Source organism: Pteropus vampyrus, unplaced genomic scaffold (genome assembly GCF_000151845.1).
Source record: "Pteropus vampyrus isolate Shadow unplaced genomic scaffold, Pvam_2.0 Scaffold419, whole genome shotgun sequence".
Taxonomy (NCBI): Eukaryota; Metazoa; Chordata; class Mammalia; order Chiroptera; family Pteropodidae; genus Pteropus; species Pteropus vampyrus.
The window spans coordinates 225,768-244,624 of NW_011889200.1; the positions used below are offsets into that span (position 1 = coordinate 225,768).

At 34.6% G+C, this 18,857-nt stretch overlaps 1 protein-coding gene across 2 annotated transcripts in view; it reads right to left on the reverse strand.

Annotated features, from left to right (window-relative positions):
• PIH1D3 (PIH1 domain containing 3) overlaps positions 1-18,857 on the reverse strand; it is a 40,605-nt gene that overhangs the window by 14,901 nt on the left and 6,847 nt on the right. For both annotated transcript variants that reach the window (XM_011380967.2, XM_011380968.2), the window contains exons 3-5: positions 15,334-15,406; positions 13,195-13,300; positions 10,746-10,842 (exon numbers count right to left, since the gene is read on the reverse strand). In XM_011380967.2, the coding sequence (XP_011379269.1) occupies positions 10,746-10,842; positions 13,195-13,300; positions 15,334-15,406 (276 nt within the window). The remainder of the gene's footprint in view (positions 1-10,745; positions 10,843-13,194; positions 13,301-15,333; positions 15,407-18,857) is intronic.

Consider the following 18,857-nt stretch of genomic DNA (forward strand, 5'->3'; position numbering starts at 1 on the left):
GATGGGGACCATGGCAGAGGGAATGCAGTTAGCATTAATAAGATGGCTAGGTGGAGGGCCAGGGGAGGGAGGGAGCAATTGGAGGGATCATTTTATGAACTATATAGGTGTCTACCCAATGTACTGTATAAATGAAAGTAAATTAAATAAATAATTTTTAAAGTATATTCTTTTGTTTCTGTAATATTCCATTGGGTATACAGGTCAGCCCTATTCAATATTCTCACAAAAGGACTACACAAAGGGAATATTGGGAGGTGAGAATTTTAGGGGAACATCTTGCAAACTGGCTATCACAGTGTCCATCATTAACTTTAGTTCAAACCTCTGTCTTCTGGCATAATTAGTAACAGGAAATTCTTCTGAATAAAAAGTAGCAGGAAAAAAGCACACTAATTTAAGTTCTGTGAGATCCCTTCTTCCCACTTTCAGCTTGTCTTCAGGCAAGTAGTCAAAACTACTCACTTAGTCTCTCTCTAGGAATTCATTTTGGGGCTTTCCTTAAGATAGGTTAAGGTAGGTCAAATTGCTTACAAGTATTTTCATGGTCCTTCATTTATTCCCCTCTATGTGTTGTAACAGAGTTGGGCTAATAGACCAAAGCCTTTGGGAGAGGGTCATTAATATGGGATTATCATTTTGAATTTTAAATTTCCTCTTTCTTATCCTGTTCTTATTGATAGAATTATAGGACAAGATGGTTCCTAAAGAGATTATATTCCTATAATCCATAAGTAATTAATATGGGCTCCCCAGATCCTCAAATAAGTGTCTATGATCATATTATAAGGTATATGAAAATTGAAATGAGAAGACCAAATAGCAAGTGTTCCAGAGAGTTCATCCATTCTGTTTCTTCTTGAACTGCCACTTCTTGACCACCAGAACAGAAAAATGAAACATATCTTATTTGTAACTTGGCCAGTCTATGTTATTTACTGGAATTTCAGTGAAGCTTAAGATATACAGAAGGGTGTGGGCTGACACTTTGAAAGATATTCTTATTTAATTTATGGGTTCTAGATAGCTCACCCCAAACACTCACTGCCTCACCACCACTAACTGTCTTGAGACTACTAGAACTAAATTCATTATATTTTTATCTCTATTTGTCAGTAAACACAAGAAGCATCTGGATGTTCATATCCCCTAGTTTGTTTACATTTCCTACCCCTTCCATTAGGTCCTCTGGAATGCATAGTACATCATCCTTTATCTCATAAGCTTCTTTGAATATTCTCTTCATCTTCTTAGTCTAACTGAAATCTAGATCTCATTTGGTGACACTGCTCCCCTTGTAGCCTTTTCAATTGGTGCCTGTTTTTTTTTCTCCCATATCCCTTAAATCACTGGGCCTGCCTCTTCCCTCTAGCTTTTAAAAATAAATCTCGTGTCTTCACACTATGCCACTGATTACCTTCCTTGCTGCAATTATCTACCAATTCCTGGGTCATGCTCTCACCCTAATTTCTCTAACAGTTCTTTGTTTTCCATTGATATATCTAACATTACCTTCTGTCTTAAATCTGGGTGATTTAAATACCCACTTAGATGACCTTTCCAACATCCTAACTTTACTTCTTCATCTCCTTTAAGTCTTTGCACAAATATTGCCTTCTCAGTGAGACCTTCCCTGACTATACTATTTAAAATATGATTGCCACAAATATTAAGGCATTTGATCAAAGTCATCATCCTTTCTTGCTTATAACTCTTAATAAAATCAGAATAGAGAAATAATTCCTTAATGCACAACCCAAAATTCAGATTCAGGCTGAATGAAGAAACACTAAAACATTCAAATTAAAGAGAGAAATACAAAATAATGGCCAATATTTACCACCATTATGTAATGTAGTTCTGGAGGTACTAACTGATGAAATTAAACAAGAAAGAAATTGGAGGTAAAATTACCATCATTTGAGGGAAGAGCATTCGAAGTAGAATGAATAGCAAAGAATTGGAAAATTACTTCATATATTGAAAGATCAGAAAGAAGGCCAGGGTGGCTAGAACATAATGAATGAGGATGAAAATGTGGTATCAGATGAAATTGAAAAAGTAGGCAGAGCTCATATCATATAGGGCCTTATAGGTCAAGTCGAGGAGCTTGGATTTTGTTCTAAGTGCAGTAGGAAGCTGTTGCAGGTTCTGAGCAAAGAAGTGATGTGATCTGATTTATTTTTTGAAAGAACCTCTCTGAACACTGTGGAAAGGCTGCAAAGAAGCAAGAATAGAAGGAGAGGGATGAGTCAGGATGGAATCATAATGGTCCAGTTGAGAGATGATGGTTTAGACATAATGGTAGTTGTGATGGTAGTGAAAATTAGATGGATTTAGAATATATTTTGAAAGTAGAGTCAGCAAGACTTGCTGATGGATTGTAAAGGTTTTTAGGTTTTTAGATTGTATAATTGGGTTAATGTTGTGGCCGTTTCCTGAGATGAGAAAGATCAGTGGGAAAGAGGTCTAGGGAAGGCAATTAAGAGTTCTGTGTTGGACAGTAGTTTTGAGTTGCCTATTAAACACATGGCAGATATCAAGTAAGTAGTTAGGTATATGAATCTGAATCTCATGGGAGAGGTCAAGACTAGAGAGATACATAGTATTTAAAGCCAGAGGACTAGATGCTAAGAGAATAGAGAAAAAATACATAGATATTTTTCAGAGGCCTAAAGAACTTGAGGCAGAAGAGGAAGAGCCAGTGATTTGAAATCAAAGGAGATGAAGAGTACCCAGTGATTTGGGAGAAAAACTAGGGAAGAGTGAGGCCATTAAAGAGAAAAAGGTGTCTCAAGAAGAAGGGAGTAATCAAAAGGGTTTAATACTGCTGAATGGTCATTCTTATGTCTTCAATCTCTCTTTTCCTAACCTCTCTTTTTGTGCAGAACAACTCTTCATTTTTCAGGAGTGTTCTTCTTATTGTAGGATTTAGAGCATCCTTGGCCACTGAGTACTAAATGCCAATAACATCCTGTAACAAAAAATGCTTATACCATTTCTAAAAGACTTGGAGGCCCATACCATGATTACTTTTTTACTGTTTGTTTGTTAGCTCCAGTGACATATAGTAGGTACTCGATAAATATTACCCCCAAAAATGAATGGATTATTGTCATCAGTGGAAACGAATTCTTAAGTCTCTCCTATCCTAAAAAAAAAAAAAAATCTCTACATCATGTCTCCTCCTCAATGATCACCTCCTCTTTTTCCTCCCCTTTCACTGCTAAGTTCCTCAAAGAACAATCCATATTTGCTGCCTTCTCTTCTTCATTTCATATTCATGGCTCAGCTTTCTTCAGTCTTGTATTGGCCCCTACCACTCCACTGAAGCTGCTCTCTTCCAAAGGCCACCAAAGACTTCTTAACTGACGAATCTAAAAGTTGCTTCTGCATCCTAATCCTGCTTTATTTCTCTATAACAGTAGATACTATTATGGCTTCCCCCATCTCTGTATATTCTTCTCAGTTTCTTTTCCTTTATCCATCCCTCAAATATTGGTGTTTTCTAAGAAAAATACATGAATCTGCTTGCATGGATTCAGAAGTTGCTGCCAGTTCCAGTTCAAGGATGCCAGAATATGTGATTCAGATATTTTGACGAAACCTCCTTAAAATGACAGTATCAAAATGTAAAATTAGTGATTTTATTACCAAGTAATATGTATAAGACATCTTACACTCTTATTTCATTCCTGACCTTGAGTTCATCTCTCTTACCCCCAATCTCTCTATCTCTCTATCTCTCTGTCCCTATCTTTAATTATAGGGAACTTTTATTTTCACCTTTTCTAATTTTAGTATCATTTAAAAATTTAAATATATCTAACTTTCATAGTCAGAAATATATTAAGTCTCTACAGTAAGGTAAGTTTTTAAGGGGAGTATTCAACTCCCTACTATCATTATAAATGAATGTTATGATATTAACTATAAATGTATGTATATTACTGAGATAACTACTAGAAATTATTCGAAGGTTTACAGTGCTACCTGGAGCTGATAATAAGGAATTGTATTACAGCTCTAATATCCTTCTTCCTGCCACACAGTCTGATATATAACCAATCAAATAAGGTTAGCATAATTAGAAAGCCCACAAAAAAGGTGTCCATCCTCTAGAATTTTAAATGGAATAGAGAATCCATTCCATTATTGAGCAGCCAAATCTAGTTATTTATTAAAAGTAAACGAATATGACTGCTTTAACCTTAAGAGAGAAATCAGTATTTGAGAAGCAGACCATTCAAGAAGCAAGTGAATTCTCAGCAGATGAGCAGACAATTTGCTCAAAATGATTGATTGTCCTTTCTGAGATGAATACGTGTGATAAACATATGACTCCTGGTTGTGTCTGCCAGATGGTGACTGACTCCTATTCCATCCCTTACTCTCACCCCGTTCTCAGTGAGATTTAGAGGTGGAGTAAGGCTCATATCCTAGTGAAGAGGTGACAATAAAAAATAAAACCTAATAGCTTGTTTTTTAGGTCACATCAGAATGTTCCCTTATCAATATAGGTCCATTAAAATAGGAGCACCAAAATATTATATATCCATTGCAGCTCAAAAAGTGTACCAGGCTATGTGCAGGCTGCTTTTCCCCTCTCCTGGAACAAATGATGGGTCATTTGACAGAATATCAATAACCCTAGCCCCATTCATTTTTGGATTTTGGAGATAGTCTGCTACTGAAAACCCATGGGTAAAAATAGGAATCTACTGACCTTCTTCCCCATGGCACTCATCTCCCTTCCTTCCAAAAATAGTCCTATGGGGAAGCCGGGCTCTCTCCTTACATATGTTTGATACCTAAAGTTCCTTTACTCACACTCCCCAACTGGCATCCAAGAGGTCAGATACCTCAGTCAGCCCTATTTCTCAGGGGTACAGAGGTTCCCATTCTTTCCTACCTTATTTATATGCCAGTTTTTTGGCTTCCTCATCATTATTGTTTGTATCTCTTAAGCCATGCCACAATCCTAACCTCACCTCATTGATCCGATCTCTCTTGGTTTTCAGTATGTGGCCTGGAACTGGAGGGAGAATTTACAGTGTCTCTGTTTGAACTCAGTCTCTGATTGTTGACTCCATCCTAGGGGCCACCTATTCTGTCCCAAATTTGTCCTATTTCTGCAAGTTTCCTAGTATCCTTATTAACATCTCCCCATCTTTAAGAATATACATGCTACCTAAAATCAGTTCTATTTCATTCCAAGCCCAATGTAAAACCAGCACTCTGTGGTAATATATTCTAACCCCTGCAAAGAGCAAACACAAACTCTGAAAATCAACATCTCCAGTTCTTATCTTTGAGTTCCACATAGACTTGTGTTTCTAATAGCCTACTGGACACTTCCAACAAGATTTTTTACAAGCAGTTCAAACTTAATATAACCAAAACAATATTTTTCTCCTAGAATTCTGTCTTCTTTCTTTTGAATTCCATACCTGATCCCCACTATCCTTTGTTTATTCTCATTTCAAAAGTAATAAATGGTAATTATAAAAAATATGGAAAATTCAGATGAGCAAAAAGAAACAAAAACCATCTCTAGGACTACAATCCAGAAGTCTACCACTTTACATTCCATATCTTAATTTATGCTATCACTATTCACCTAGTCACCCAAGCTAGAAATCTGACTCCTGTTTCTCCTTCACAAATCACATTTGATCACTTTCTAAATCATATCCATACTACCTTGAAAATGTCCACTGAAACAATTCTTTTCTATCCCCATTGCCATAGTCCAGGCTTTTACTTCTCTCACCTTAACTAGTACAATTGTATATCAACTGGTTTTCCTACTATCAGCCTTCCAAACTCACATTCATCTCCTGCCATAATCTTCACTGCATTCTTCACCATAATCTGCTACTAGAGTTGTCCATGCTAGTGCAACCTGGAGCTTCAAAAACATAACGAGAAGTTTTCAAAACATATGTACTTTCATGGCATCATGAGTTTGCTCATGCTGTTCACTTTGCTTAAACATCTTTTCCACCATGACAGTTATGTTCTTCAAATGTCCAGGTCAAAGGCCACTTGTATTATGAAGTCTGCTTGGGCTTTCTCCTCTTTGTGTCCATATCACTTTGCACTTATTTCTATCAACTTCAAATTTCCTGAGTTCAAATTGTAGTTCTGCTAGATTCTAAGTGTATGACCTTAAGCAAATTACTTAACTTTTTTGTGCTTCAGTAACCACATTTGTAAAATAGGGATAATAGCACTGATTTCATAGAGTTTTAGTGTGAGGATTAATGAGTTATGTGCAAAGTTCTTAGATAAACGCCTGGCACCTAGTAAGTATTATATAAATTGTTTGCTACTATTATTATATTATGTTAAGTGAAAAAAATCAGGACAAAAACTTTTATTTGTAGACTGTAAATGTAGGAAAATGGCTCCACTATGGCATTCTGGCAACTTTGCAGTATCCATAGAGTCCGTGTAGGCAAGGCTCAACTGTGTACTTGGCAGAACATCCTGTGATCCTCTTGGAATGGGAAATAGACAGTCTTGTGGGGAGTTGCCTAAAGGCTATTTCTTATCTGTCTTTTTACCTTGTGGGAGGCTCCTTATCAGGCAGAAGGCTGCCATGAGGCAGTTTCTCAAACCTACTCCCTGATTCCAGCAAGGCATAGGACTTTCCACCTCCCTCCCCTTAGCTACAAATGCTGGCTAGAAAACAACTTAGTTGCAGTCTAGGGTGGACTCTTCAGCCTCTTCAGTTTGATGTCGTCCTGTGGGGTAAAGGGACACCGGGAGCTGATACCAAGCTGATCTTACATATGATGTCTGTGTAAGTAATAAACTATATCCATTTGATCTCATCGTTTCCTTATTGGATAAATCTATGAAAGTCTGTGCTTCTGCTTATGGACTGCTTGATCTCTTGACAGTAAACCCCTTAAGAGGAGGAAAAACTAATCTATTTTGTTCAACACTCTATATTGACTATCTGGCCTATAATAAGTGCTCAATAAGTATTTGTTGAATTAAAAAATATATATAGCAAACAATGATAAACATGTATTTAAGGGAATATAGTCAAGGATAAATATCAAACCCCTTATAGTGAGAGCCTTGTGGGGAGGGATGAAGAGTAGAGAGGACAAAAGAGAAAATAAAATATAAAATAAAATAAAACAAGACAGGGCATTCTACTCATGAGGTTTAAAGGAAAATAGACATGTCACCTAGGAGGAAAAAGCCCTCTAGCTCGCTTATTATTTTTCCATTAATTTATATGAGTATTTGATACCTTGTAAGCTTGACCTTATTTTCTCAAATGAACTGTAATGTAAGGAGGAAAGACTAGATTGGCATCTTTCAAACTGTGTTTCAAGGAGCTCCAGTTTTTCTCATAGGAACTGCCTCATGGGTCATAGTACCATTTTAACCAAGGTAGGGGTACTGTTATGTGTTTTATATGTTGGTCTTTCTCATAGAATTTTATTTGATGAAAAGGATTGGTAGCTAAAAACAAGGCAAAGCAAAACAAAATAAACTTGCAAACCACTAGCCTAGTTCTAGCTCTAAAATTAATATACAGCATGATAACTTTAGTTAATAATACTGTATTGAATACTGGGAATTTGCTAAGAGTAGATTTTAGGTGTTCTTACCACACACACAAATGGTAACTCTGCGAGATGATTTGTTAATTAGCTTGACTGTTAAAATCACTTCACTATGTATATGTATATCATTTCATCATGTTGTATACTTAAAATATATACATTTTTATTTAAAATATAAAATGCCTAAATATAGATTAATGCAAAGGAAGTTTGGTAGCTACAAATTCAAGAGTAGAGCAGCAGGTAGAATTTAGATAATGGAGCTCTTTGGGTTGGGGTTAGAAGGAAAGAATGGAAGATTTGCTGAAGATATACATAGTCATACCAGAATTTTGTTTAGGACAATTGCTTTGATTTAGGACTCATAAATTTTGCTTTCTTATTTGGAGTCTGGGAAGGGTAAAGAAAAGGGTGGTCCTTGTGAATTTTTAAACCCCAAATCACTCTTTGTACTTAACCAGATTGTGTATTCTCCTACTAAAACCTTACTCAGCTTAAGCAGAGATCTTCTTAAAGTCTCTGGGCTGCATTGTTATATGTATACCCGGTCCAGGACCCAAAAAACATATTTAGTCAATTCTAATATGCAATTTTCCCTGCATTTTAATATTTCTGATATTAAGATGCATTGCACAATCAATGTGCACATTTAATGTGATAGCATACCTATTTTCCTTTGCTATTAAATAAATGGCATGTTTATAATTTGGTGATGTTTTAGATTTGAGGAAGTGCTATATTATCAATGGAAATAATAAGCATATAAATTTGAGCAAGAAACACTTGAGATAGGGTCAACAACCTCTTTAGTCTGAGTCTTACCAGTGGGGTTAAGCAATGATGATGGACGTCATCATTCATTTGCCTACAGGATAAAATTCAAGCTAAAAATGAGGGTTTTTTTTTCCTTTTTTGAGAATCAGTTTACCACTATACCATGATCCACAATTATTCTTTATTCTTATTATATTCACTACTTACTCAAAAAGCCATGCTCTTTTATGCCTGGATACTTTTCCATGTGCCCCCACCTCTGCTTGGAATGCTCTTCTTAGAATGTTGTCCACCATAGAAATCCGATCCACCCAAAGACAGTTGATCCCTTTCTGCTTTATGTCACTAGGTACCTGGTATATGCCTCTAATATGTGCTTACCATACTGAACTGCTATGATTTGTTAGGTGTTCATCTCCTTTATTGGAAATTCCTGAAGGTAACTGACTATTTCTTATTTATTTCTGTATCCCCAGTACTTAGGATAGTGTCTGGTATATATTCACTAAGTGAATATGTGAATAAAAAGAAAGAAGAAAAAAAAGAACAGTATAATGTGGTAAAGTGTCATAGCACCAACAAATGTTTCTTTTGCTGCTGCCATTCATTGGGGTTTAGTTCTTATCCAAACCCTCTGAACTCCTGGGAAACTTACAATTGTCAACACTGAATTTCATTGTTAACAATAAAATCAGTTCATTTATGTTAGTTTTGTCTCCCTAGTTGATTATAAATTCATTAGAGGGAAAGATCAAGTCTTTTTCTGTATATATTTGTTGAGTTTTAGATAAATTGCATATTCCTATTCTGAATTGTGATTTAGTTTCCATGATTCTTCATTCAGTATACCTTTATCATTAATACTAGTAGCAATTTGCATGAGAGAAATGGAAAAATTTACCACTAGTTCATTATAACACACTGTTGAAGAGTCTTTTCTTGTCAATCCTAGGAATATAGCCTTAGTTCCCACCTGCTATTTGTATATAATCTCTCACAACAGTTTTATTTATTTAGAGCCTAGAATTCCTCCAGAGTTTAGAGCAATCCTCAATATCAGACATCAAAAATATAATTTTACAGTAATTTAAGAGAGAAGAATTTGAATATTACTGGTAAAATTCTGAGAGCTAATTACTTCAAGCAAGATCACTTGAAACCTTAACTCATTTGAGTTTGAAAAATCTCCTGAAGTACTTAAAGTCACTATTCCCATTATGTTACTTGATTCAATTGAATGTCTAAGATTTTGCTAATTAGAGAAAAACTTGAAGTTCACACAAAACAGAGATTCCGTCTATCATTCGCTTAAGGAAAAAAATATTAAGAATCTTCTATGGGCACCTCAGTACTCTCTACTGTAGAGCAGTGATCCCCAACCTTTTTGGCACCAGGGACCATTAGATGCTCCTATGAGAATCTAATGCCTGATGATCTGAGGCAGAGCTGAGGAGCAGGTACAAATACAAATAAAGCTTCTTTCATTGGCCCGCCGCTCACCTCCTGCTGTGTGGCCCGAGTTCCTAACAGGCCACAAACCTGTGCCTGTCCGAGGCCTGAGAGTTGGGGGACTCCTGCTGTAGAGTATTGTAATAGAGGGAAGGAAAAAGATAGAAGCACAGCCCTGGATCTCAAAAAATAAATTCATACCAGAATTACTAGTGTATATTGCCAAAATGAGTTGCATTCTACACTCTTGGTTAGACCCATATATTTTAACAAGATCATTACAAGGCTCAAATAAACAAAAATAAAGTGGTTTCAATGATATCATTGGCATTGCTATTGTTATTATACAGAAACAGTGGCTTAGCAAGGGTTGTTCTCCAATATCCTGTAATGTCATTCAGATTAGAGAGCCAAGTAACACTTTAGACGTCTTTTTAAAGTTTTAGATCAAAAGTTCAGATATGAAAATTAAGAAACCCCTTTATAAATTTCCCCATGTAAGCCAAGTTATTAAAAGAGATACAGACACAAGAGAAAAGACATTCCGGGAAGGAAATACTTCTTTCTGATTGCCCATCGACTTATCAGAAGTTAATAACCAATCAGATGGCATGCAGAGGACAGAACTAAGATGAAAGAAATGCAGTCCAGTTGGATTGGGCAGTTTTAATATGATCAGAAATAGTGTATTATATCATATGATTCTATTATGTTTATTTGTAAATCTTATCCATGTGTGTAAGGTTTATTTATTTTGTATATGTTTACCAATTTTAAACTGTCTATCCCATTATTCCTTTAATACCTGAAACATAGAAATCACTATTTCTAAAGAGTTTACAGCCTTGCTTATAGTGTTATGTATACAATAGGCAGGCAGTCAATTTAGCTATAATGGTCATAAGAAAAATGACTAAGGGAGGAGAAGCTTACCACTAGATCCTCACAACATGCTGTTGAAGGGTCCTTTCTCGTCAATCCTAGGAATATATCCTCAGTTCCCACCTGCTGTTTGTATATAAGCTCATATCTGAAAAAAAAAAAAAGTTGTTGATACAGAGACTCGACTGAAAGAGCAATTCCCTGTCACAGAGCAGAGAATTAGAAACCTATGAGAACATACCATTACAAAAAAATAAAATAAAATAAAACAAAAGGACTAAATGGAGTACTTGCAGTTTTTCAGGCCTATAGCAGAACATAAAGGAATAGAAGTCTAGAAATTCAGTCAAAAATACCTAGCATTGTAAAGCGGGATTTATGTCATATATTCTTCTTTTCTAAAATAAAACTTGTTTTAAAGCTAAACAAATGAAATGGATTAAGGGAACTTCTAATAAGATTCTAAGTAGAAGAAAACAGGAAAGTCCTTTCAAGGAAAACAATGACTCAGAATAGTGGGCCCATAACCTGGGGTTTGATGGATGGGTAGAAACTCTCCTCTGCTGAATTTAATCCACGGAGTTAGAAAATCCAGATTTAGTACCATTTATGTCATTAACCATGTGACCTTAGTCAAGTCACAAACTCATAGAGTTCCACATTTGTACAAGTTATGAATGGGGATGGGTTTGAATTAAATGATCTCTATGGTCTTTTCTATATCTAAAATTCTACAATAGAAACACTGGTAATGTAGTGAGCACGGCTACATTATAGTGTTTAGAATCTAGTTCTACAGAATTCTTAGTTCATTGAAAGATTTTCTTGGTATTTCACTCACACATGACGATTCACTTGGGCCCTTAGAGATAGCGTAGTTTATAGAATCATGCAGCCATTATGTACCTTATCATTTTAGATGGAACAAAGTAAGTAAACATTCACACATGTTCTTTTCTGTTTAATTCTACCCTAATGAAGAAATGGTAAATCTCTGGACAGGAAGACTAAAGGATTACATTAAACTTCTGACAACTAGCAAATAAGAATGCCTAAGAATGAAAAAGGGATTTCTCTGAGTTGGAACAGGACTAACAATAAGTAGCTATATGGAGCATTTTTTTCTTAACAGGATATAACATCTATCAGATATTTACAAAGGTGAAGCCAGGTTAAAACAAAACAGAAAGGTGTCGATCCATATGCCTGTGATTACCAAATAGATTTGAACTAGCTGCTCCTCTTCTCCTCATCGCCAGATGAAATTTTCCAGTTGCCTACTATATAAATTTGCCTGATGTCCTAAAGGCACCTCACAGTCCACACATCCAAAACCATGCTTCCCCTCCACCTACATTCCCAATTATAGTTAATTGTCCCACTATTCACCCAGTCACCAAAGCTAGCTACCTCAGCATCATTTTAACACTTTCTTCTCATTCATTATATCTAATCAAATACCAAATCTGCCTTCAAAAAATCTCTCAAATAAAGAACCTCATGCTTCTTCTTGAGGCCAGTGGCTTAGATCAGGCCCTTATTATTTTTTATTTGGCCACTAGTGAGTCCTTTTGTGAACTGTCTGTCCACGTTCTTTATCCATGTTTCTCTTTACCCATTAGGACATTTTGAAATATATTTGCATGAAATAGAAAATAAAGACTTAAAAAAAATTAAAAAGCATTTTCTTTCATATCCTGACTGGATTACTTAGGCATGTAAACTTTCATGGATGTTCTTTCCACAGAAGATTAAACATCAGGAAAAGTGAAAATGTACTCAAATTTAGAGCTTGCCATATATAGATGTTTGACATTTATTAGACAATATGACAAATGAGTGACTTGATTCTTACCTTTCATATGGAAATGTGTATACTGTATAAACATAACCTGAGATTTACTCTCTTCATTCAGAAATGTTTTTAAATCCCCTTTGATTTTTTTAATGAGGTTTATGGTTTTTTTGACATTGAATATTTGAGAGCTGTATACTTTTTTCCAGTTAATTATCTGCAGTCTCCCACTGCTTCTATTTTCAGAATTGACTTAGAAAATAGAAGCATAGCCTTTTTTCAAGCATTGGACACAGTTTTATAGTCATAGTCAATGTAGAACATTGAATAATTAAAAACAGGTCTTTGACATATAAACATGGCATAATAATTTAGTTTGCATGAATGTTTGTAATTTAATAGGCTGTTTTCCCACTGTTGGCTTCATATTATACAACTGACTGACATTAAATAAATTTATAATGAAAATGACTGTGTTTTTTATTTTTTTTTAGATAATAACTGAAAGGAAGGTCTTATGTTTTATTGTTATTTTCTGCTTTAGAAGGGAAGAAATTATCAATTACACATGCTTTCTGTGTGTCATTGTAATTTTAGCTTTTATGTGGTAGAAGTTACTTTATGAATCTTGTCAAAAATAGAATGGTATCAAATGACAAATCTAGTTTAAACCCCTAAACACATTCCTGGCTTCATCTGACTTACTCTGGTATTTCTCTAACATCCCACATGTCATCATGCTCTGCTCTTTCTGGAACTTCATCTGGATTCCAGATTTCCTCATTAGTTTCACAACTGGCTTGAGGGATGGCTGTAAAGAAACAGAAGATAAAGCTGAAGTTGTTGCCTATTTTCCCCCTTGAAATTGCTCCTGTACTTCTTTACACCTAGTTTGGGATTATTTAAGTAAAACATTTTCTATTTGTAATCACCAGCTAGTTTTTTGTTCAAAACAAGCTAAATTAGTAACAACTAATAAAATTTTTAATCAATACACAACTGATACATTGTAGAATTGTAATAATAATCATAGAAAATTTGAGGAAGACATATAAGCAAATAGAAGAAACTAAAATAATCTACAATCCAACTGCCAGGAGATAAGTGATGTTTATAAGTGATAAACATTCTGGTGTTTATCTTTTCAGTCTCTCTCTCTCTCTCTCTCTCTCTCTCTCTCTCTCTCTCTCTCTCTCTATATATATATATATATATATATATATATACACACACACACACACACACACACACACACACATATATATACATATATACATTAATATATTTTTATATAATATATAACATGTAATATATAAATAATATATAAAATAACATTATATAGTATATTATATATAACATATATATGTAAAAATATTGCACATTTTCCAGAAACACAAATAAGATCATATATAAAGAACAAATCAAATATATCTTGCATTGCGTTTTACTATATAAAAGCCCATTTGATACATTTTCCATGCAAGCATGACATAATTCTTAAAAATATACCATAAGTTAAGAAAATTTAAGATGATAATTTTTTAATCTAGTATTTCCATCATGTTGACAGAAAATCTCTGTCATTTGTCCTTTATGTAGAATTGAGCATGTGCTTGGGTTTCTACATGTTATCTTTAAATGTTTAAAAGTAAATAAGCATGCAAAATCAAGCTTTTATTTGTTCTATCGAAGCAGCAAATGGAGACTCACATTAGGTGCAGAACTTTATTTTGAGTCTTTTTAAGCACCCCCTAAAATGAACCTAATGGTCAAGTTTTCAATTCTGCTAATCCTTTTGAAATTATCTGCTTCCATCTAGCATGAGCTTTGTAAAGCTTAATTACAAATTTATCTATAACACTTTACATATGAGAGATTATTAGACCTACATTATCAGAAATACAGGCGACACAGAAATATATCCAAATTTGAGCTAGTCTTCCACGGAGCGAATATCACTTGAACGAGGCAAATAGACTCTTGAGTATGCAGAGCAATAATAACTGAAATTTTGAAATCATCACCTCAGACCTCATTTTTATCCATTATTTTAAATATTTCTCCAGATAAAATCTTTTACAATTAGCTAAAATGATGAGAGGACTTCAATTCCTTTCCTTGCCCACCTTCTAGTAACTGTGATCATGACCAACAGAATTAAAGCCTTTTGTTTTTAAAGACATGTAAAATGTTTGGCTACGTGAAAACGTTTAGGCCAACATGCTGGGAAAACATCCAAAAAATATTTATTCTAGTTTATTGGACCTGTGACAATATAAATCAAGCCATGGGCTTTAATTTATAAGTATTTCAATATAAGATAAAATTGTGTAGCTTTTTGTTTTATTGTGTTCTCCAAAAGACTATTAACTCAATGGAGACAGAGACCTTTCTATTTTGATCTCCATTGTAATGTCAGAGATTATCATATTGCCTGGTACATAACAGGCTCTCGATAAATATTTATTGAATAAATTAATGAGTGAATTCTTTGAAATTGCCAGAATATAGCAGAGTAGAAAGTGAAGAAGCTAAGCATCTTGGTAACTAGACCCTAAATAATAAGTTATTTGACCACACATGACTTTGTGGTTTTCCATCTCAGGAAATATGCCAAAACATGTGAATAATTCAAAGCAAATTAATTTCCATTGGTAGAAAAATATCGTATTTCCAAGAATAGAGCAAAAATAGCATCTTTATATGTAAATGGCTGTTCATCATTTCCACTGTTATTTGAGTTCATCTTTAATAAGTGCTAGTGTTAGTATTACTTTCACTATAATTTCACTCCTGAAGATGGTACTTATTATTTTGACCTATACATTTTATTAAATAACTTACCTGTTAACTCTTCTGTTTTTGGTGGTCCAATATTCCCAGGACCCATGGCTCCTATTGCAGATGAACAATTTGACTGGTAGAGAAGATAAACAGTCTCACATTCTATAACTACTACTTGTCTAACTTATATGGCTAGTAATACTTTAAATTCAATAAGCTTTCCATCTAAAATTTTATAGAGCTTTCCAGTTTAATTACCCATTGTTGTTATACAACAAAGAGACAGATGTCCAGTATTATTTTGAAGTGTTTTTCTTGCCTTTTCAAAAGGTATTTGGTTCAATAGACCCTAAGGTAGAATTGATCTTTGATCAGAATAAATCCCTAGTCTCAGCTCAGTGAATTATGGATCCCTGGAGACAGGAGAATGTGCCACATTCATCTCTTTGAAGGTTAGAACGAAGTGTTAATATAAGAGCATTGACACCTTTAGGTTTTGGCAGTGTCTGGTCACAGTTAGATGGGGGATAGAAGTATGGAAAAGTTTTATAGAAATAAAAACAAACCACTAAATAGAGTCTAAGTATTTGGACATCAAATGGCTTATTGAAAAGTCTGGATTACAGCTTTTATTTCTTTCCACTGTGAGTATGAAACGCTGCCTCATCACACCACTTCATGACACTGAACTAGTAGATTTAAACAGCAGCCTTAAATTAACAGTGTCAAATACATGCTGAACCACTACAGTCTTCATACATGTTCAAGTTTATTTTGTCATATTCTGTGCAAGCATACATACCCCCATACGACAGTCCCTGATGCACCAGTACAAGAACAGCTTTCCTTTTTCAACTAAATATAACACATATTATACCATCAGTATAGTGGCAACCACTTCATTGGTCCCTCTCAGGGTTCTTTGACATTTAAAGAAAATATTTACTAATTGTACTTGCTAATGTCAGACTCTGCACTTTAATTTACTCCATTGCCGGCAGTTAAAAAATACTTATCCCCTTGGATCCTGGTAAATAGCACCTCTAGCTCTAATCTCCCAAGACTTAAGACATGTATGAAACTTATAATGTCCTGTTTGGGCAAGAAGAATAGTGACTGTCCTTGAAAGGTGGTGAGAAAGCTCACCTGGGTGTTTTTATGCTAAACTATTCCAAAAGCTATAGATTAGAAATTAATTTATAACATCTCAACAGTTTCTGAGACAGTAACTATTCCTTTCCAAAAGTTGCTTCAAAAGGTCTATGTACACAGTTAAGGTGTCACAGGCATTTTTATGGGAAAATCCCAAGACAATATTCTATATTTTTTTTTCTTTTTAAGCACTAAGGCCATGTAAACTTGTAGTGCTTTTCTTAAATTATTATTCACCAGGATACTAATAGTTAACCAGGATAAAGCATTTCTTGGAACATGAGGGCCTCTTGTTTTGTCGAATGACTCCTTCCATGCAAAATTAAAATCCATAGAAATGAAAACTTGAACATTCCTGATAAAAATGGATATGCAATTCATGTATAGTGATGATTGGGTCAGTATGTCATAATATAGGAGGAGTTTCAGTTTATTAACTTAATGAAAATAAATGATTAAAAATAAAATTTTCAAGTGAAAAGATGGATCAAGATAATAAAAACATTAAAATCCATCTGGCAACTGTTTTTTATAAGAATATCATTTCAGACTTTACCATGAATCCATATCCAATTATCTGAGCAATTTATCAGTGCAATTCATGCCACTTTGCAATATGTAAGAGTTAGAATATCCTTATTACAATGTCTGTGAAGAGTGGTGAACTGTATTTCCCCACAGGTTTTAATATCTCCTTATGAGTTAAAAAATACAACAGATGTACTCTATTTCCAATCTCCCAGATTCATCGCAATTCATGGTGGCGAAAGTATAAATGACCCAATGTGTATGTAACAGTTATGCTGTTTTCAGAGAGTGTATTTTCAAAAACATATCACTCTTGTAACCATTCCACAGTTCCCAGGATTAATACATGTTAAAAAATGAAAAGCCGTTTCTCTCCTGGAAAATTTAATAGTTTGTTAGGAACATTAATTATTCTCCCACTATTCTGATAATCCAATTCTATATCCTCTAATGATATCTGTACTGCAGTATCTGAATGACCAATTATCTCAAAATTGCTTATAATCCATATATACAGAATCATAAATTATTCTAGTAATTTTACTCTATAAAGTGTACAATTTGGTAAAATTGTCCTAGTCTCTCTATTCTCATAAGCACTCATCTTTACCCTGGAAACACCTTTAGATGCAAATAAACATATCCATACTTAAACACCAAAAGGAACGGGCTGTGTAACCAGGGTAAATCCTCTCTGAATCTGTTCCAATTAAAAGTTTCACTTCCCTTTGTTCAAGATCACTATTTCTCAAATACTTGTTATGCTTTTTCTGTCTGACATAACCCCAACTTTCCCAGGATGTATCATTCTATTTCAGCTAAGGTAGCAAAAATGAGCTTGCCTTCCCAACCGCATTGATGCATTCTGCCTTTTTCTCCTGAGTCATTTGTTGTATACCCCCAATGCTGTTATTAACACCTTGATTTTTCTTTATTTGGTTGACCTCTACTAAGACTTTTCCCTGACTCAAACTTCTTGGTTCCTGATCCTGGCTCCAAGCTGACTCAGTTCCCCTCTTCTACAAATTTTTCCATTGCATGACTTATTTGATTCTGCCCTGTTCCACCTAAGCTTTTCCTGGAGAGTGGAAGCTAAACCCAGTTTAAATCTGAGCTACTAAATTTGCCGCCTGTTCATATTATACTTGTTTTTTCACACTATGGCAAAAAAGAATTCAGAGAGGAGCAAATTGATATGTATTTTCATGGGAGATGATTTGCTCATGGTAAACTGGTCATAATAATGAAAAAACTTCATTAAAATAAGTTTAAGAAATAGAGATATATTCTGCTATAATATGATATTTCTGCCCAAAATTTTATTTGTCTTTATATAGGCAGTCTGATAGCCAAGGTCCACTGATATCTAAGAAGTAGGAGAACAAAGATCAGGCGGTTACACAGAAGTATTTTGATTATATTGGGAATGCTGGTAGTGATTGTGGATTGGCCAAAGTTCAGCTCATGGAACTCTGCTACCCAAAATGAAGCCCATCTTGTTGCTGCAGGCCTCCCTGAAGTTACCTGTCCTGACCTCAAATGCTATTCAACTACATAATTACATTCCATAGCTCTATATGTGCATGTACCTGGAAGCCAATTTGAGTAGGCTGCAGCTAGTTTGTCCTCTTATTTGGCTCAAAATATTTTCTGTTCTGCTTTCATGTGCAGACAAATAAAAAAAATAAGGGACTGGATTTAGGTGGCATAATTAATACTGTCTATTGAAATTGTTTTATAGAAATATTGCTTATGCTTAAAAATCCTGGCTATCACTCTTTGCAATGGTTGTCAAGCCTTCATTGGCCATAAATGTAAATGACAAATATTTTGAAATGTGGCTATTGCTACCATAGTTACAGAACAATTTTCTTATTTAGCATTCAGGTAGTTTAGAAAAAAAA